The sequence below is a fragment of the Felis catus genome, chromosome E1, assembly GCF_018350175.1.
Source record: "Felis catus isolate Fca126 chromosome E1, F.catus_Fca126_mat1.0, whole genome shotgun sequence".
NCBI lineage: Eukaryota > Metazoa > Chordata > Mammalia > Carnivora > Felidae > Felis > Felis catus.
The window spans coordinates 39,410,914-39,433,032 of NC_058381.1; the positions used below are offsets into that span (position 1 = coordinate 39,410,914).

The window sequence follows — 22,119 nt, forward strand, 5'->3', positions numbered from 1 at the left end:
AAGTGAACAAATACATACTCATACATGATAACGTTTTCAAGAAGCTACTCTTTGTGGAAGGCTACAGGAAAGGGGACTTTCAGGAGACTGTTGACAGGGACCGGGAGGTTTAAAGCTATGGCTTTGGTAAGCACCCCAGTGAGCTATAGGAAGGCATTCGTAAGAGTCGGATTGTGCAGCATCAAAGGAGAACTCTCTAAAAGAGGTGGGTGTTTTCTCAATTAATTTAAATTCTGAGGCTTTCAGTAGTCGAGGGCTAGAAATAAGACCCAAAGAAAAGAACCATCTTCACAACGGCTTAAGAAAGGTGACTGTGCCATTCGGCTCATGATGCTAAATGGTCCAAAAGCATTTGGTGGTGTGATATGGACAAGAAAAATATTAATACACAAACCACATAACACCATTAAAACTCAAAAAACATCTTTTTTTCATTTAAAAAAGTATTTAGAACACATAAAACAAGGCAACATTTATTCTTTCTTCTCGTCTTCCGGTGTGGGGTCTGCTGGTGGTTCCTCCACGGTTGCACTGTTGCTCTCTGAGCCAGTGTTACTATCACTGGTCCCTTCCTCAGCCATACTGTCCACCCCCTCTTGCCCGCTCTCCTTGTCCTCAGGAGTAGATGTGCCTTCTTCACCATTCTGTTGGCTCTCCGTCGCTTCTTCAAGGTGTGTCTCCTCTGTAACCACACATCTGTCACTGTTAGTTCCAAGACACAAATTCATTCTTCTAATTATGCTGACAGTCTAGAGCTGTACCGTCCAACATGGTAGCCACTCACCATGAGTAATATTAAGAGCCAGCATGACTGAGGCACTGTTAGCATCCCTGAAACAATTTGGGTTTGCAAATCTACTTTTTAGCTGTAAATTTACAAAAGCTAAATGCAGATCAAGTATTTCTGATGAAAATTTAGCTTCTAAATTTAGATGTGCTACAGGTATAAAATACACATCAGATTTTGAAAACTTAGTATGAAAAAGGAATGTAAAAAAGTAATACTTAAAAAAATATTGATTACATGTTAAAATCTTGTTCAAGACATACTGGGTTAAACAAATAAATATATTATTAATGTTAATTCATTTGTTCTGCTTTACTTGTAAAACATGCCGTTAGAAAATTTATAATTACACAGCGACTTACATTTTATTTCCATTGGACAATGCTGTTCTGGAGTGCTTTGGATTTAATTAGTAAGAAAGCAGGTGTGGAAATGATAAAAGGGCGATATTTTAGGTACTTTGTTAAATGTCATGCTGGGTTGTTTTCTGTACGAAATTAAGAGCACGAAGTTTTCACTCTAATATTCTCAATTTCGTCTTTTTCTTTAGCTAGAAGGATAAAATCTAAGTAAATACTATACAGGCATGCTCTACTCATAGACAGAACAGAGGCAAAGGACAGAGTGTTCTGTCTACTTGCAAAATAAGCAAAGAATCATACTCCATACCCTAATTCTCAAGCTCCTGCTTTAACCACAAAAATGTGCTCATGCTCCAAATTTGTTAAGATAAAAAATATGTTCAAAGCAGAAAAAGAGTCAGATAATGAAACTTAAAAATCTGACTATCTGAAATGCTAATCTGCTGAATTAGATCTTGTAGAAACATCTGGTAAAGAGATCTATATTCCATGAAATGTTTTCCTGATGTCAAATCAGAAACTGTCAGCTGAATACCAAGTATGAAGACTGTCCCTCCCCCTTTTGCAGTGATGGTCCAGGGAGCCTTTAGCTGTATCTCCCATGATACTTTGAGCTCAGTCCTGTTTGCACAGGGCACAGGACAGGGTCAAAGTAGTACCTAAGGTAAGGCGATCTCAAAATTTCAAGTAATTGGTTTAATCAATATTTTATGTGAGTTTGACATGTTATTTTGCGCTTTGAGAAATGCTTTTAAACAGGAAAACCAGTAGGCTTGGTAGTAAGAACTTTTCTCAGATGGGGTCAACAAGCCTTTTCCGTAAAGGCTAGACAGTCAAGTATTTCAGGTTTTGTGGGCCAGGCAGTCTCTGCAACCACTCAACTACACTGTGGTGGCCCCAGAGCATCCAGACAACATGTAAGGCTATATTCCAAAAAAGTTTACTTATGACAATAGGCGGTGGGAAAGGATCTGGCCTGCAGGTGTCCCTTGCAGGTGTCCCTGATCCTTAAAAGCAACAACCACAAATCACATTTTAGCAATAAAGGCTAACTAAAATACTGACTGCCAACACTACATCAAATCCAATACTAAATGATTTTATATACATTTCCTTATTTATCCTTGGGCACTCCTTCTCAGAGGCTGGCACCAGAGTACTTACACGAAGAACCTGTGATTAAATAAGTTGTCCAGTCATATGCCAGCAGGTGGTGAAAGAGCTCAGACCCAGATCTGTCTGACTCCAGGGCCAGGATCCTAACCTTTGTATCATTATACTTTATATTCCCAAGCTAGAAAATGATGCCTCGATCTGGGCAAATACCTGAGACCTCAAATAGCCAGACTAAACACCAATGCCCCACTGCTGTTTTGTGTTGACACCAACATTTTAGCTGAATCTAGGACAGAGATTAAGATTTGCAGAGAAATGTGTAGATCACACAGAGAATAACCCTGACATTCACTTTGCTGTCAACTGGCAGCTCACCTGTCTCCATTGGGACACTCTCGTCATCCTTCTTGTCCTCGGTCTTACTGGCAGCTTGCTCTTCCTCGGGAACCATGCTGCTCTGACTGCGTTCAGCTTGCTCCGCTGCCTCTTTTTCTCTTTCCTCCTGCCTTTTGCGAGCCTGTTCCTCTGCCTGTGCAATTTCAGCGGCAATTTTTTCCATATCCACTTCCACTTTCAAACCGCACAACTAACAGAAAGAGAGAAAACGCTCTTAGTAATGTTCTTTTCTTACAATCTCTGAACCAGAGAAATTTTATTTCAAAAGGGGGCTTTCTTGGCTAGGAACTATGTACGTGTATACAGGAAGGGAAAAAACATGGTTCTAGGTCTGCTCTGAAACTGTGTCTACAGGAAAAGAAAGCAGCCATGTAACCCCAAGGACTGCAGAATGGTTGGGGAGGCGATGCTGAAAGTACTGGGTTATATACAAGGCTTCCATTTTTTATCTCAAGCTACCTAACATTAGATGTACTTGTTTTAATACAAAGTACACACTGTAAACTCAATTTAATGAAAACATTTAATGAATAAATATCAATAAAATGAAAACAAACTCATGATTCCAGGAGTTTAAATTAAAACACCAGAGGGTCCAGAGTCTATGGACTTAACACGTGTGTGTTTTTATATTTTAAACCTACTGCAATTTTGCCAGAAAATGGGAATAATCTCATAAAACAAAGATCTTACTGGCTATAGCAGAGTTAATTCTATTTGAAAGTGAGTAACATTCAATAAAAACACTATTTTAGAAAAAAGAATGAGAAAAAAAATAACAGACAGTGATAAAAAGTACAGTGAACACATTAAATTGATACCCTTTTAAGTTCATTGTTAAATGAATCTGTGCTTTCCAGGAATTTCCTCTTCTTTTCCTGGTGTCTCTCCTCTATTTGAAGAAGTTCAGCTTCTAGTTTTCGCTGAAAGACACAGGATCCAGCTTTCTTATTACTGAATTACTTTCTCAAAAGCAAATGTCAAACACTGGAACTACATCTCATTTTGTAGCGGTCTATACTTTTTTAAAAAAATGTTTATTTATTTTTGAGTGAGAGAGAAAAATGGAACCAGCAGGGGAGGGGCAGAGAGAGGTGGAGACACAGAAGCTGAAGCAGGCTCCAGGCTCTGAGCCGTCAGCACAGAGCCCAACGTGGGGCTCGAACTCACGAACCATGAGATCACATGACCTGAGCTAAAGTCGGACATTTAACTGACTGAGCCACCCAGGCACCCCTGTAGTAGTCTACACTTTTTAACAGTGTGACAAAAGTTTTGAATTTTTTATTTAAATCATTTATTACACAATGTGTCTAGCTAAGATCTTAAAAGCAAAAAATGCAGTATAGAGGAATGATTACAATTAACAAGTAGCTGTTAAAGAATATTGTTTCAGGCTTAATTTCTTCAGAAAAAAATATTTAGTTAAGCAGTAAAGGTTGATAGGATGTCTTAAAATTGTGAATGGACATACTTTCCATCACAAGGGTCTTTGGTACAGTTTTAACAACTTATTAAATCCCTGGGAAACCTCCATTTCCTCTAGCTCTTCTCTGAATCAGGAACAGATTACAACGAACACAGAAATACTTAACAGGCACACCGCTGCATGGTATAGAATCACGCCACTGGGGGCCTGTGACACAGGCCCAACTTATTATAACAAACGGTTTGTGACTTTACCTGATGAACCATTAAGGACTGGACCTGTCGTTTGAGGACCTGCATTCTAGCTGTTGTGACAACTGACCGAACGTCTGGCACCACACTCTCACTAAGGATTTCACTGATGAGGCGGTGGTTTCTCTGGAAACGGGCGGTGGCTGTATGTTTCATTGAAAAGCCATCATCATAATCTGGAATAAACAAGATGTTCGGGAAATGAGGTCACCAGTAACCATAAACAGGAGAGAGTAACAATGCTAATGCTTTTTTACCAAGGAGCCATGGCCCTCACTGGTCTAACAACGGGGCCTAACAAGGGCATTGTGGGAGCACCGGGGCAGTCACGTGATAAAAGTCATACAGAGGACATAACATGTTCACTGGCCAAGGTATTGGTTTTTCTCACAAAATCTTTAAGTGATGATATGTGTCTAGAAGGATTTGGTTGAAACACAAATGAGATAAAGCCATGTGTCTTCTGGCCTGGAAATCCATCAACGGGAAGGCTGCATGTTACAGCAAAAGTGAAATGCTGCTGAATGGTTCACTTTCTTGGTAGTAATTTAAGGCATTTACACCTAATGACAACATCTGAACCGGGCAGTGTCTTTGTCCCTGTTTAATTTTAATAAAGTAATGAAAATGCCCACCGCGGAGAAAACATTATCTCTAGCAACACTGTTTCCCAGACAAGCATATACATTTCATTCGATTAAAAAACCATTAAAGCCCTGAAGTAATTTTATAGGAAAAGAATGTTTAATACCAAATTTTACTTTTATTAATCCACATACGAATATAGTTGTTGCCAGTCTGTAAAGCTATTACTTTGTTTTCATTCACTCAGGTTCATATATAGTATGGATCAGGCTTATATGCTTATTTTTAATAGCTATGAAACAGTATTTCCTTCTTCTCAACCCTTGCTCTATCACCTCTGTGATTTTGGACATACCTGATAATAATCTGTACTATTTTTATTTAACATATTTATTTAAATTAACTCACTTAAAAAAAAAAAAGCTCCCTCTAAAGCAATACACATTAAAATAGAAGTTCCTCTCCGACCCACCTAAACTATCTTAGTGGCCCACCAAAGGTGGAGGGACCATGGTTTAGGATACTTTGCTAGAGGCCCGAATTGTGTGGCTCTATCATAGTTTAGCACCTCCATTATCATTTGGTAATCAAGTAGTTCCTAAAATGCCCATCATCATAATACCACTGCTACAAACTGCTGTGCAAATTACTTTTTGTCTCCTTTCGAGTAATTTCTTTAGGACATATACTTCTAAAATTAAAACTACTGAAAGAAAGAGTACTATTTAAAAAGATTGTGACCTTTTCTATTTGTTAAGGAAGTTTTCCATATTCACACTTGAGATTATACATGGTATATTCATGCTACCTCTAAATTATATATATGTATTTGCTTTTTGATGTTTTCTTTCATTACTTGGAGCCAGTGTTGACCACTTGGAGGGGAAATCAAGTCTTAGCAATCTAGACTTGTCTTTCCTGCCACTTCTAGTTGTCTAATTTGGGTTTTTTGGGGGGAAGGAGTAGGCTTATATTTTCTGGTTATTTTCTAATTTCCAGCTATTTACTTGATCTCATGAATATTCTCTAAATGCCATTTAAAAAACCTTTCACTGCTTTGTGTGGAAACTGTGTATGCCTTCTCTGTAACAGAAGCTGGCAGCTGCTGTGCTCACAGGGACCACCCTTCTCTTGGCCTGATGCTCATCCTCACCTCCCAAACCTTCCTCTTTCTACTCGGTTCGGGGGCATAAGTCCAAGGTCTAAAGTTATTCTTATCCTGGCATCTTTATTTTCACCTTACTTTCTTACCAGCAGCTTTAAGTTCCTATCTTAAACTTACAAAACATAATGGGCCAAAGTCTGAGGAACAGAGAAGAGATCTTTTGAAGACTGTTTCTGAATGAATCTCTGCAATCCTGCTCGATGTTCATGCAGCCACCTTTCACCTAACAAAAACTGTTAACTGTTTCTACTTGTGGCTTCCGTGTACTCTTATACTGAACCCTCACCATCCTTTCAATTATTTGTGGACTGGATCTTCTTCTATTTTTTAGTTCAGTATGTTTTTCTTGCATTAATCATGCAATCTGAGTAATTTTTGGTCTGTGTTTGCTAGTGTGTCCTAAGCACTGCTGACTCTGTTAAACAGAGTTTAACACTAGGCATTGTTCCTAGTCTGTATTCTACTCTATTATTAATTACAGTATTCTATTCTACTCTGTATTTATGTGAATATCTATCAACATCCTAGTCCATTCTTTTAAAAAACCATTGGTTTTCCTCTCCTTCTGGGTATATGTTTATTCATTGTGTTTAGGTGACATTATTGCTTCCTCCCTCAATGTTATTTTTAAAGTTCTTACAAGCTTCCTCTTTGTTACCACTATGGGATCTTAAATTATTTTCTTGATGTTTTTGTTACTTGTAGCTAGAGCTTCTGGCCTTTTCCACATCACAGCCACACAGTGAGAAAATGTTATTTGTACAGCAGGCTTGATTCGTGGAGGAAAATGGTCATAGCTGCAGGAGGCCAACTCTGAGGCTCCGTGCAGTGTCAGACCCTGCCTGGCTGTGGAGAACCCGGGATTAATCTGTACGCCTGCAACCTAGTCACAGATTGCCCATCAGGAAGCTCTGCTATTTGTATGTGTATACATTTGTACATGTGCATAAAATTTGTATGTGTTCCCTCACGTGTCACCATGAGTTATGTTGGATTTCTGAATTAAATGGCAAACAAATTTGTTATACTTCTACCCACTCAGTAACCTTCTCCCTTAAGAGCCTTTAATTCAGCAAGCTTAAGGAACCAATAAGAAAACAGGACATAACAAGAAGGCATTCAGCTCTTTAAAAGCAGGTAAGGCAAAATTCTGACTCAAAAACCTTTCCTGCATTCTGAGTATAAAGATTCTGATAAACAATAAATAGTTTTTGCTATTTTCTGCACTAACAAAGATATCTTTTTCTTGTGGGAAATTCATACACAGATCTTAAAATGATGAATGAAAATACTGAAATGGCACTTAAATATGCTTTGTTTTCCATTTAGGATAGGAAATAAAAACAAACTTAAAAAATTCCTTGTAATTTTACTTCTCAGAGAATGCATAAACAAAACCCCACTTTTTTTTTTTTTTTTTTACCATCTGGATCTTCAGCAGGCTGAATGCTCATGTAAGGTTCTCCTTTCTCCATGCGAGACTGTCTCTGTCGACTTTCTTCCTCTAAAGCAGCTTCTGCACGACTTTTTGCATTTATATAAGCAAGGTATGCGGGGGAATTATGATAGGCCTTCATAGATTCATTGTACTCTATCTGAAATTCAAATGTTTTTCAGTTTTATAATTCACATATTACAGGTTATATGAATACCTTTATCTCATTCGAATATCAAAAGATAAAATGATTTCCTTTTTACAGACAAGGAGTCTGACGCATAGAAAAATTAAGGGACTTGACCCAGGCAGACAGACAGTGCAGCCTTAGCTGATTAGATCTTTTGTTTCTTTTCTATACAACAAGCAAATGTTTATGCATTTTATATTGTCTCCATCCCGCTGTGGTCCCCATTCTACCTTTTCTGCTTCGTATTCGTTTAAATATTCTTGTTTTTCTTCATCAGTGAGATCTCGCCACATGCCACCAATAATCTTGCCAATCTCCCACAACTTTAGGTCGGGGTTGGAAGCTTTTACTTGGTCCCAGACCTTAAAAAGGAAACATGAAATTTCAGTATTGATGCCTAAAAATATAGACCTTTAACAATACTTTTTGATACAGAAACTTTTAAACATGAACAAAAGCAGAGGGAATTGTATTAAACTCCTGTGTTCTGATCAGCCCGCTGCAACAATTATCAATAGCTGGCCAATCTCATTTCATCTATACTCTGCTGGATTAATACACAGCAGATCTCAGACATCTCCAATCACTGTTAACAGTTCAGATGAACTAACCTAGTAACAGTCTCTGTCTCTTTAAAGGTTCACAGAATTTAGAAGGAAAGTGGTTAATCTGCTAACACAACAGACCTTATCTTCAAATACATGTACAGTAATTATGACCCAAAATTTCTAAATAGTGGCAAATATGCTAAATGCTCTTGTCATTAATAAAGACACTGGCTGTGTTTGTTATTTTAAGAGAATACAGGTTTGTCACCAAATGGAACTAAACAGAACAAAATAAAAACATGAGGGAAAATTTAAGAAATGTAAAGAAAATAAAAATTACCATAAGCTTACACTGTTTGGAGACAACTACTGCCTTCTGGGCTTTTTTTCCTTCAAACTAACATATAGCTGCCACTGTTTTAATAAAAAATATGACACAAATAAATAGATGTAGTCCTGTATTCCTTTTTTCACTTCACACTTGTCTCATGTCACTGAATTTCTCCAAAAGACTATATATTGGCTACATAACATTACCTTCTGGATTTAGACCATTTTTATTTAATCATGTTATTCTTGTTGGATTTTAGTTCTGGAATTCTGAAATCAGAACTAAGTTCTTTAAAAACTGCAATTCCTTATCCTTCCCTCTGTGCACAGAGAAACTGGCTAAGCCATTATGAAATGTGATGGAAAGCAAACAAGCAAAGACAGCAGTCCTCACTCCCCTCTGGCTCCTGGGCACCTACCTTTCTGCTGTACCTCATGTAGGGCATCAGCGGCTTATCTGGTGGCTTTGGGGGTTTTGGAATCGTAATACCAGAGGAGGCCTACAAAAGAGTTAAATATATTCATTATTCAATCGCAAGTAGTTCACCAGCAAAATGAAAAGAGAGTCCCTTAACAAATTCTAATGCGCCTTTCTTCTACTCGTCCATGGATACAAGATTCTTATATTTTCTCCACTGAAAATAGCTATCACTGCAAATTCAGAAATGTTCACATCAAAAGAAAATAAAGAAAATGACTTTAGGCACAAAATTTTAAAATATTTTACTTAGCAGTTTATTGCTACTGCTTTGACAACCTGGCTGTAAGAACAAAGTATTACATAATAATCCATACATCAAAAATATAGAGTTACATATCACATGTCTCATGTTAGGACATTACCTAGCACCCTTTTGTTGTGCTTAATTTACCATTACACATACAGTCAACACTTGATTATCTGCCCGAGTCTGGGCTCCTTCAGCACTTACCACACTCACAGTCTGAGGGGGGGCTTTGTATCTACTCGGACAGTTTCAGGAATACACTGCACCCCCACATCAATGACACCCCTACAAAAACTACCTCCTAGGTTCAAAAACAGAAAAAAAAAAAAAAAAACAACCCTTATTTCCTTTATCAGCACTACACATTTTATTTTTCTTAAGGTTCTGTCTGTATCTAGTGGTTTTTATAGAGGGGATCCAAAAGCGTAAACTAAAGTCATGCCTTTTCTTGTCCTGAGTCTAATAACAGTGCCGGAGTAAATAAATTATCAGGAACAGAGAAATGGCAGACACAGGGCCCAATTAAGTTATTTCTGAGGCCTTACCTTACATTGATTTAAAAATTTTGGGGTTGGTGGGAACAAAGAAAAATGAAAACAAGAGGGAAGACAAAATATTTTTTAAAAAGGTAAAGAAAAAGGTGAGCTAGAGAAGAAAAAGGTGAGTTAGAGAAAAAAACAAAGCAAAGAAAATGAGAGATTGGTTCATTCTATGGGCTAATATCTAGGCAAGAGATACCAAAGAGCTTCTAGTGAGCACCCCAGATAACTCCAATCCAAGAGTGTTTCTTTCTGAACTTAGTTTCATTTTAACACATATGACTACATTTGATGTAGGACCCAGAATAAATTACTCATGGCCAAATCATATATTTCCCCCCAGTTTCTAGGAGACAACTGATATTGATTCTCCTTGCCAGGCTGGGGGGAGGGGGAAGAGGTGCTGGCTTCACTCTAATTATCAAAAGACAGAGACTGGCAACTCCTTATAAAGAGACTTAGTGACATTTTGTTCCCTTGCCCTTCAGTTGTTATGATAAAACCCTGGACAAACGCCTCTTTTGAGGTGGGACATCAATTACAACCTTATTTTTTGTCCAAGGCTCAGAGATTAGTGTATCTGTGCCCCAATTCCACTGCTTTCAAACAACGCTTCCTCCTCCAAGGAGGGTCTTTCTCCATCCTTATATATTTTTCAGTAACTCTGCTTCTTCATACATGAAATTGTTAGAAAGCATATCACCTTTGAGGTAGGATTTCCACTCTTCTTTCCACTCCTACACATTTATACAATAATTCATGCTGGTGCCCATGCAGACAGACCCTGTTTTGTTTTGTTTTGTTTTGTTTTAGCCAGCAGCGGGCAATGGAGGTGAGCCACAAGGGATAGAAACTGTAAACAGCAGTGATCTGAACAGCCAGTAAGAGAAGATCTGTCTCCAGGTCTGCAGCAATTTCAACGAGGGGTGAGGGAACTCCTACAAGGCTAAACTTAAATCGTGGGTTCAGAGCAAGACACACAAAGGTCTCATTTTTCATTCATAAAGTTATTAGACAGCATCTCCAACATAAATCTTCAGAATTCCATGAAGTGGGTTACAAATAAAGTTGGAATTATGCCAATAACTGAAGTTGGTAGACCGCCACTCACAGATTTTTTTAAAGCGATAAAGAATTCTAAAAGGTCTGTTTAAATATATCGAATTAAAACACTATAAAAACAAATTCTAGTAATATTTGCTCTGATTACTTTTCAGAGAACCACATTTGATAATATTAATGGATTTGCTTATTTCTCCTCCTTTCTTCCAAAGGAAGGTACCTAAATCGTCTACATACTGAGGCTGTATTTTCATTACAACGATAGTCAATTTATAAATACAAACAAAAGAAACCCAAAACAAGAATCACAAAGTTAAATTCTAGCAGGTTTTCAGGACACTGAAGATTTATATCACTAAACATCCCTAATTTATTTGCCATCTCAGCAGACTTCTACAATGCCTTAAACATTACTCTTAAAGAAAACACACACACACACACACAAAACCAGTTTGCACTTAAGACACTTTAACCTTGTTTTGAGAAGAGTCCATTAGAAACACCCCCTGCTTTCCTGCAGTCCTCTAGCTTGAGGAGTGAAAAGCTGCTGGCCCCTTTACCAAATGGCCCAGTGGTTATGGTTTTGGAGGGTTTTTTCACGTGTTTCTATCAAGAAAGCTACCTCTAACCGCAACTGTCCACCTCTACATTTTCTAACTGGCAATGAGTTGGGGAAAGTAACTGTGACTATGCTTGTCACAACTGTGCTCACATGAGAGTAATTCCTGGGAATCACCATAATTTTATGAAATTTATTTTGGCCACTCAAGAGATTTTATTGTTGTTTCTTCCAATTCCCTGCTTTCTCTGGCGGGGTCTCATTTAAGGGTTTCCTTCTAGGATGGAATTTCCATTGCAGCACAGAAATAAGCGGTGTTTAACATCCTGTCTCTGCCTGGTTTCACACCTGTACTTAAGAGCACGCTAATCACCTTCGGGAAGAAGGACTGACTAGGAATGGATTCCGTCTCACAGCTGTCACTGGTGCTCCAAGAGGTTTCAACACACTGCATATAGTCTCAAAACCATTCAAGTGCTTGAGAATCACCAGGGAAACCAGATGTTCTGTAGAGCCTAAAGGAAGCTACTTGATGGGGTTTCACAGAAGCATTCCTTCAAATCACTGACTTAAGACTATTTGCATACAATAATACCAACTAAGAGCCAAAAAGGGTGAGGGAAAGGTAACACATAATTGGGGTCATTTGAAAATAAAACACTTTTATCATGGTCAAAATCAGATCTGTTAAGTCATAACAAAGCTTAAGTTAGATATACAAAAAAGGTGTATGAAACTTCAGGCATAACTAATTTTCTTAGACAGCGATTCAGTGACCTAAAGGAGAGATGACTAAAAGTTGAAGGGGCTGGGGTTAACACAGGCTGAAATCCTTCAGTTTCTAGGCCCTTCAGGTTAAGTCTAGTCAGCAGTTTGATTACCCTTCAATCTGGTGTTGAGAGGACAATGATACCAAGAAAACCACCACAAAGAAGCAAGATACTAAATTTTCTATGCCCAACAACCCTCCTGCACTAATCGACCCGGAAACTAGTGCCCAATGCAAATGCTGGGTTCTAACATCTCCAAGAGGGAATGAGAAACAGATCATTGACTCACAGGCCCTGAGACAGCGAGTGACCTTTCCTTTTCCTCCTGAATGATCTCTATTTATTAACAGAGAATTCCCGCAGATATATCCAAGTTAGGAACAAAATGCTTATACAAACTGAAATACAAATGATTCTAATATTACACTTATCACCATTTCTATGCCATTAACATAGATAATCAAGAGCTGACTGTATAGAGCTATTAAAATGTAATCATTCTCTTGTTCACTCCCCATGAATAATTTTCTGCATTAACATGAATGATCCAAAATTGATTCTGCTCCTTGTTTAAATTAAATGTTCTTTATCATCGGATAACCTTGCCACCCATTATACCTGTGAAACACATTTAGGCCAGGGAAAAACACGTACCGATGCACATAAAAACTGTATGCATTGTGAAATGCATACATACACACACTTGTCAAAATTCTTTCCAGATACCATGAAATATGCATGGCACATAAAACTTGATATGCTTATGAAGTACAAATTATGCAGAAACAATGAAAAATTTAGACAAACAAAACTATCCAGTTAAGCAATATGCTTACCAAGATAGACATACAGTTTGATAGTTACAAGCTTTCTGCTCTAGCTTGACTACAGGGTGAGAGGGCTCTTTTGAAGTCACATTAATTCAATTATTTATGAATACAGCAAACAAAAACCAAGTATTAAAAATTTTACAGCCATTATGGGTTGTAAAAATTCTCACCAATGCCACATTCCAATGTATGTAGGTATTTGGCTTTTGGATTTATTTTTATTTGCTTTTGGTAAATCATTTTCACATTTATCTTTCTTTGGTACTTAAGCTTCTTTGACTGTAGTTTAAGATGATTCTAAAATGAAAATGTGAAGTACATTACCCAATTTGGGTGTCTTAAGTTGATCATTTAAATGAAACATCGTCAGTTTCAGAAATCATACCCTTGTCCTATGGATTATAAATGCACTTCAAAATGGTCTGGCACATTCAACTTGCATTCTGCAATTCTTTGAAGTGATATGAAAATGTTTTTCTCTTTTTAACTGGAGAGAAATGAATCACAGAAAGTCAGCTCTTAAATCCAAAAGACAAACAATTATGTGCAGCAGTTCAAACTGGTGGGCCACCGAAAAAAGCTCAGGTCCGTAAGCCCAGCTTTTATTAAGAAACTGAGTCCTTGAGCTTGACGTCAATGACCTTAAATGAAAGATACTCTTTATCTCAAAAAGGGTATTTTAGCTGTAATAAATTCCAGGTTTGTCTACATATAGTATAAGCAGTGCCCAGGGCTTTATCTCTACCAACCACCAAACAGAATGGATTCTTCTTTTCTTCTATATACATATCCAGATCTCACTACTTTTTTTTTCCAGTGTACAATCGTACAACGAATGTTTAAAATACTGAAAAAGCCAGGTTAAAAAAATTGTTTTAGATGGCTGTGCTGATGACTCAAAAGGACCTAACTCTGGAGGCATTTCTGGTCAAATCCAGTTGTTTGCCGGATGCTGTAATAGTTGATTCTCCTACCGTGACCCGGCTGTTGGTGCCCGGGTTCCCTCCCAGCCTGTAGTTGTTGTAGGCGAGATGACTGTATGGATTGTATCCCACAAACCCTGGTGTGCTGGGCATTTGCTGATGGAAACAAATGAGACAAAAACACGAATGAGAAATGAGCTCAAACGAGGAAAACACAGAAATGAAAAATGATCTGCATATGGCATGCAAAAGCAACCTGAATTTAAACAAGCAATGATGTGTTGTAATTGTTCTTTTTCTTTCATTGAGAAACCAGTCTGCAAGTGTTTTTTTTTTTTTTCTTTCTTTCTTTCTTCCTTCCCTTTTTTCCTCTTTGCGGGGGGGCCAGTGGTGTTTGTTGTGAGTGAGAATGTGTGTGCTTTTTCTGAAATAAGCAACACACTGAGGTGTGTCAAACACTCAGGATTACTTTATGTTCAATAATATGATATAACAACTTAGCAATACATGTCTGAGATAGGAAGGCTTGAAGTGTGATAAACTAGAAGTCTGAAAACACTTTACATGCAAAACAAAATGTGATTTATTTGACAGTTATGTAGATGCTGCCGATGTATTTATCTATTAAAAACAAATAAAAACAAGAAATGTACTGTTTTCAAAGACAGTTTTAAATCATTCTATATAATGTGAGAAATGAAAAGATACTCAAATCAGGAAGCCAGAGTTGTCAATAGAAAAGAACATATGTGGGATTCAATGGATGTCACATACATGATTTCAAAACAAAGACTTGTAAGAAATGCATGGATTTAATTCTGGGGTGCTATCTGATCTTTTCAACCCAGTCTTTCTTTTTTAGACTTTCTCTTCCATCTCTTCTTTGATCCATCACCCAGAGGTCAATCATGAACACTTTCTGCATTTAGTTTTAATGCAAACTACTTTTCTAGTCGACAGACTTGAACTCTCCTTTTTCATCTAGTTTCTTGATAGCTCTGACCCTTTCAAAACACAACTGCTCACTGCAGCAATGGAATTTTTCTTTTTGAATTGTATGTTGATGTAATCACAAACGGGCTCTTAGACAGTAGTGCCCTCATGGTTAAAACAATGACATCCGATGTTCATGAGAATCAAGGTAGAATGCATAAAAAGGATGTAGCAAAGAGAAACCAAAAGTAGGGTATTTAACCTAATGAAACTCAATCAAAACAACTAATTTAATTTTAACATGCAATTAACAATATTAGTCTTCACGTGTAGAATGTAAAATACACTTAACACACCCCAACTAAGCTGAAGCTGTTATAAACACAATTTTCTAAAACATGCCGCTACACATATCCTAAGTGTCCAAAAGAAAGATATTCAAGCAGATATTACATTTGCAACTCTTTAGGAGAACAACTGAGCAATTCTAGTCTGTATAGGTATAAAAGACGCAAATTAAGCATATTTATGTAGGCAAAACACAGATGAAGTATCAAAGGCACAAAAGAAGTGTATGTTACTTGGAGTGGTACATTTGGGTGGTGGTGGTATTGGTGGTGGTATTGGTGGTGGTGGTGGTGGTGGTGATGGTAAATAGGTAATGGAAAAAAAAGAAAAGGAAGGAGGATAATTCATTTAATATCCATTCTGTTGGATGTCCTAATCCCTAGTCTTCTGTATTTTATGTGTCAATGTGAAATTACAATGGTACAGAAATAGGACTAAAGAAAGGCCAAAAAAAAAAAAAATCCCTTTCTACATTTGAGAAGTCATAAGGGGACACTTGGTTTTCGAGCTATTTTTGTTATCTCAAAAAATCAAGTTTTTGTCTTCAAGAGATTATACAGTGTCAGAGGCAATATTTACGTCAAAATGACATCTTCAAAGGTTGCATAAAGAATGAGAATCACTTCAACATTATGAGGCAATAATGTCAGAAAATTAAGGGAATTAAAAAAAAAATCAAAACTAAAACATTACAATTATACCATTTCCAAAATTGAAGTACATGGTTAGCTCTTTGAGGTCAGGAATCTCAACTGTTCAACTCCACCTGTATAACCACTAGCAGAGTGCCAAGGAGATGGTCATAAGAAATGTTCTTTGATTTAAGAAAGAAAACAAACCAAACACAGGACTTTAAGAGTACTGGAAGTAACTTCTGAAATTGTATGTTACATAAATTGAAATGAGAACATGAGATACGGTATCTCTTTTAAGAAGTATCTTAGGAAAAACAAATTGTTGATAAACATAACTAAAGCATACATCTGAGGGTTAGTAAGAAGAGTCATGGAGTGGAGAAAAAAATTACACAAGGACCTAATTAGTAGACTAGCCTGAAATTTTGGGGCTAAGGGGTAAGGAAGGAGGGCTGATAGCTGTTAAAGAATTGCTTTTGTAGGCTATGGTCAATGTTAACAGTGTTTTGTTTTGTTTTGTTAAGACAAAAACAAACAAACAAAAAAAACCCAACAAGGAATCCATTTCAGCAAGGCCTGAACAGTTCCTGTTATATCTGTTTTGTGGATTGGATGATTATTTTACATGCTGTCCAAGCTGGGCCAGAACTTGTTGGGTGAAAAACCTAGTTCACAAGTATTTAGAAACTTTGAAACATTCGATAGGCAGGATCTGACCCACGGATAATGAAATCCTTACTTAAACAGCTTGAAAAATAAACATTTACAATGAGTGTTATTATAGAACTGGAAGCTTTACTATTTGATTTAATATGAAAATTATATATAAACAAGGAGAGAAAAATGTAACCACTTGAAGGTTAGGTTTAAAAATAATATCAAATGGCAGAATGAGTATTCACTCAATATTAACTTTTAAGAGTCTTGACAGAGATTAACTAGAAAGAGGTGTTAAACTTATCATTTATTTCCCATTAAAAAAAAGAACTGAGCATAGGAGGTTGGAATTTCAGCAGTATGTTTCTTTTAATGTTGGGGTTGGTTCAAGGTAAGATGCAAAGAGTTATTTTATTTAGTAGGAAGTGCTGTTTTTTGGCTGAATTTTTCATCCTGTTGCTGTGATGACTGAGTGACTGTCACTGGAAGACATCTGGGTTTTTGTATCAAGGCCAGACTTGGCTATTACATTAACAAGAAAATTAAAACTTACTGTTGCAGGAGCTGGGGTGGGAGGTGGGGCATAAGATGGTCTTTCTGTTTGAAAGAAAATAAATAACTTCTTGTAAACAACTGAGATATAATACTATGCAACAAAACTACCAATGGTCCTGTTTTGAAGAAAAAAAATGAGAGTATTTTGGAATTCCCATTTGCTAGGGCATTAGTCTCTTATTAATAGATTGATAAATATAAAAAATGAAACTTACTTGACATTTTGGAAGGTTAAGTTCTCAGTTCCTTAAGAATGAATCTGAGACACTAAAATAAAAAAAGAAAAAAAAAAGAAAAAAAAAAAGAGAATCAAAACTCAGCAAGCATAAGAGATGTTTCCCTGAAGAATAGGGTAGTTTAAATTGGTACTTCTTAGTAAAATTACACTATCTTCTAATAATCCAATTTTCTGCATGAAACTAGTTCTTATAGGTCATTTGGCTCATCAGAATTAAACAACTAAAACAAATTACTGGGGATATTAGCATTAATATTAGACATAGACTTCCAAGTTTCTTATGATATTGGGCCACCTCTTGCATGGAAAACATATTGCTAATGCCATGTGAACATTTAATTAAACTGATAAAAATACAATGACAATAAAATGTGATGTATTATCAGGGCCCACCCCAACAAGGCCTACCAGATACTGACAGATCACTGATGAACAGCAGCTTTACCTTCCTCTTAGAATAACAACTTCTATTAAAACAAGGCAGCATTTTATTCCTGGAGGCAACGCAAAAGGTAACTGGTATGATCGTGAGCTTTACGTTCTCTAATGGTGGCAAATAACTTTATCTCTCCTGGGAATAACTTTGAGAGTCTACCTGAGAAACTCTTATTAACCCTTCACAGCCCATTTCAAAATATTATCTCCACAGTGGAAGATAATGATAAATTATCTTCATGATAAATTTCATGATAAATTACCCGGGAAGAATGAGTTGCTTCCTCATCTGTACTCCTATCCAATTTACAGATCCATAATATTGTTCATTACATTGTATCATACCTGTTAATATGGCTAGATTGTGGAATAGAGACCATCTAACTCATTATTGCAGTCCCAGCACCTAGCTCAATTCTTAATACATTTTGTCCTAATATTACCAGCTCAGAACCAGACCATACCCGCGTGAGCTTGTTCCTCACATCAAAATACATCACACACGATGTGTACAAAGAGACAAGCATTCATTTTTAAAAAAGAAGCAAATAACTTCTATGACTACTGGAATACTTTCATGGAACATTAGGTGAAAACAAGCATGATGCTTTTGCTTCTATTCTACATTTTAAGGGAATTCCCTGGAGCATAAGGAATAAGAGGACTGTGTGGAAAGAAATTTTTCAATGGCCCAACCTGGGTCTCTCCCTCTTAAGGAAGGGGCAGAAACCATGGTCTCCGGTGCAGATAGATTTCCTTGCGCTCACAATAGGGAGTGGGTGGGGTGTGGGTGGAGGGACTGTCAACATCCAGAAGGCCTTGCTGCGGGGATCCCTGACAATAATTGGCAAAGCTCCCTGGTACATCACACTTTATTGCTAATATTTTTAAATTATTGCTCTCGTCTGCTACTATAAATTCTAAGCGTGAGCTTGTACATTTGTCTGCCACTGGATCCATCCCCCGTGCCTGGCATAAAATACTAGCTATTTGTTGAACACTTTATACGGGGCAGGCTTATCACTTATTTCGGTTCATGGTCACAACTACCCTACGAGGTATGTATTGATAACCCACTTTACACAGGAATAATGGGAGTCTCGGCGAGTTTAAGTAACTTGTCTAAAGCCACACAGCCAGGAAGTGCCAGAGCCGGGTTTCAAACCCAGGCCAAACTGTTTCAGAGCTCTCGCTCTCCACTCTAAGCCACAAGTTCCTCGGTCGTTGCCGAAACACAGGGAAACCACCTTCCTGGGGGGGAGGGACCAAGGGCTTGGCTCGCCCCAGGGCTTCCCCTGAGGTCGTTTCCTTTAGGTTGTTGTGGAGAAGGCACTTCACCAGCAACTCCACTAAAGAAGGGAATGCATGGGTGCCTTGACCAGTTTGGCGGGGCTAGTGGCAGGGGCAAATCTTGCCGCCGAGGAGGGGCCCGAGATAGAACTCCCTCCCGGCTCCGGCTCCGCTAGGCCTCAAGGAGGCCGCAACCGACCCCCAGCTCCGGCCCCGCGGCCCAGCCTGAACCTCAGCAACCCCCGGGAACTCGAGGTCCAGCCAAGCAGGGACACCGCGACTCGCCACCCTCCCGACCCGATCGGGCCCAGTCGGAAACACTCACCCGCGGGCAGAAAAAGCGCCCGTAGCTCCGGCCTCGTTTTCCTTTGTCCCGCGCACGCCCCGCCCCTCGCGTCCGGAGCGTCCGCACTCGCACTTTCCACACTCTTCTTAATTGCTTTCCAGCCCTCACCCGACTCTTTTGCAAAAGGAAACCTTCAGGTGAGGACGCGGTGGTGTTTGGCCCAGTCAGGGATTTTTTTTCAGGCCACAAACGTTCCTCAAACCCCCCGAATGCGGGCACTCTCCGGGCCTGGCGCCGATTCGTCACGGCGAAGGGGGCGGAGGGGCCCGGCGGCGGCCGAGGCCTGGTCGGCGACCGCGCGGAGCCCGAACGGCGGCAGGTGGCGTGGCGGAAAGCGTGGGTCTCGGCTTCCACGAGCGGGGCCGAAAGACGGCGGGGCTCGCGCCGAGAAGAAAGGCCCAGAACCACTACGGCCGCGCGGGCCAGGCCCCCACCGCGCTCGCGGCGGTGGGGGGAGTAGTGGTTGTTTTTTCCGGGTTCTTCCTTGCTCTTTCTCTCGGAACAAGAGTATATACTTCAGCGAGCCGAGGGGTGGAGGCGAGGACGACTCGGTTCGCGGAGTTTCGGTCCCCACGGGCGCCTCGCAGGGCTTCCTGCTTTAACGGCTGGGCAATAACCCTTGACCAAAAGCAACACGGACCTTTTCAGTTTTTCCAAGCGCGAGTGGAGTCGAATTGCCAGGTTTCCGAGCCGGGGCCCAGAGATGTAAATCCCCTCGCCCGAGGTTGTGCGCCCTTGCGGCGCCGGGATGCCACCCGTCTCTGCCCAGTGCTGCCTTGCCTTATCCCCACTCTCAGCTTAAACACCTCTGTCCTTCCGGATCCTGCTCAGATTCTCATTGTGGTGCCCTCCTGGAACTTTCCCCCAATAGTCCTTCCTCTGAATTCCCACGGTAGTTGGGTAACTTTATGATACTCTGTACCCACTCTCTTGTATCAGACTGTGTTTGCTATCTCGAGCGTATTGTGGGCCTTGAGAGCAAAGGTTCAGTCATCTTCCGTTGATCATCTTTCTATTTCCAATGCTTACTTAGGGCTTGGTTCATTGTTAGATGCTCAATAAATGTGCACTGAGGCAGCTTTCTGGTCTAGTCCAGGGCTCTTCCCACGAAACCGTGAGTCCGTTGGTTTACCGGGTAGTACCCTGTTCCTTGGGTATATAAACACCTGACCCATGCTGTGGGCCGCTGTGAAGGGAGAAGGATCTGTAATTACTTGAAAACACTGTTGACATTTGACTGAATTTTTGGGTTGCTCTTAGCCACCATCCTGGGCATGCCAGCAGAGATGAGGACGTTTCTAGAAGTCTGCAAAGCCAGGCATAAGTAACATTTTGTCTAATTCTTCCACTCTCAATATTTTCATAGTCATAAATGGAGATAAGTGAAATTGAAGGGGACGACTAAAAGAGAGGTCATCAAAGGATGACAGGTAGTCTGAGTGGTGCTTGAGATAATGTACAGCTGACTTTGAAGGAGGGAGATTAGGGGGATGGGTTAGAGATGCCCTCCCCCCCCCTCCCCCAGTAGAAAATCCAGCTGTAACTTTTGATTCCCCCCAAACTTACCTATTAATAGCCTACTTCTGATTGGAAGCCTTACTGATAACATGAATAGTTGATTAACGTATTTTATGCCTTGTATTATACACTATATTTTTTAAAAAATTTTAATGTTTATTTTATTTTTATTTTTGAGACAGACACAGAGCATGAGCGGGGGAGGGGCAGAGAGACGAGACAGAATCCAAAACAGGCTCCAGGCTCTGAGCTGCCAGCACACTACCCGTCCTGGGGCTCAAACTCGTCAACCTGGAGATCATGACCTGAGCCGAAGTTGGACGCTAAACCGATTGAGCCACCGGGAGCCCCAATACATACTATATTCTTAACAGTAATACCTAACTTTGTCTTCTTTTTTTTTTTTTTTTTGGCATTTCTAGGCTATGCAGTTCCTCTGCAAGTTTTTTCAAATAGTTGCAAATCTCCAAAAATTTTACCAATATATTTATTGAAAAAAAGTCCACGTGTAAGTGGACGTGTGCAGTTCAAACCCATGTTGCTCAAGGGTCAATTGTACTTGAAACCACCTTTTTAATATAAAAGCATCTAAGACATATAAAAGATTAATGTAAGATACATGAAAGCCTCAGCAAGAATCTCAGTACCTTCTTTCTCTGGTTTTGTCCAGCACCTCCAGCTTGGTTTCTTCCCTGCACTTGGGGTTATGGTGGGGGGATTGGGCAAGTGTGGTGCTGGGGCAGGTGTTCCTGTGTGTCATTTCCAGGCAGTCCTGCAGGTGCCGGATGTTACACTGTAGTGGGAAAGAGGTGGCACAAAAGTGGCGGAAAAAGAAAAGGGGATCTGTGTGGAGTAGTGACATTGATACACTTTCCCACCTCCTGGTCTTTGCTTAAATGTCATCTTCTCAGTGGGTCTTTTCAGACCTATTTAAAATTGCAACTCATTTCCCAATCTCTATCCATGGTCTGTGCTTTGCTTTGTTTTTGTTTTTCTATAGCTCTTATCACCACCTGGCATACTATGTATTTATTTTGTTGCCTTTTTCTTCCCATCAGAATGAAAGCTCTTTGAGGGTGGGGACGTTTCATATCCGGAACAGTGTGTGGTACATCCACGTGCTCAATGATTGTGGAGTGAATAAATAGTTACCTCCTTT

At 39.3% G+C, this 22,119-nt stretch overlaps 1 protein-coding gene and 1 long non-coding RNA gene across 2 annotated transcripts; one reads left to right on the forward strand and one right to left on the reverse strand.

Annotated features, from left to right (window-relative positions):
- Positions 1-406: 406 nt before the first annotated feature.
- SMARCE1 (SWI/SNF related, matrix associated, actin dependent regulator of chromatin, subfamily e, member 1) lies at positions 407-19,512 on the reverse strand. The gene is made up of 11 exons (XM_003996834.6): positions 19,422-19,512; positions 17,349-17,400; positions 17,132-17,175; positions 14,057-14,161; positions 9,014-9,094; positions 7,947-8,078; positions 7,515-7,686; positions 4,345-4,517; positions 3,483-3,584; positions 2,641-2,851; positions 407-682 (listed from the first exon to the last, which is right to left on the reverse strand). The coding sequence occupies exons 2-11, from the start codon at positions 17,353-17,355 to the stop codon at positions 474-476; spliced, it is 1,236 nt and encodes a 411-aa protein (XP_003996883.1). The 5' UTR covers positions 17,356-17,400; positions 19,422-19,512; the 3' UTR covers positions 407-473.
- LOC123381863 lies at positions 17,183-22,119 on the forward strand. The gene is made up of 2 exons (XR_006589372.1): positions 17,183-18,864; positions 21,143-22,119. It is a non-coding gene; the product is annotated as an uncharacterized LOC123381863 (long non-coding RNA).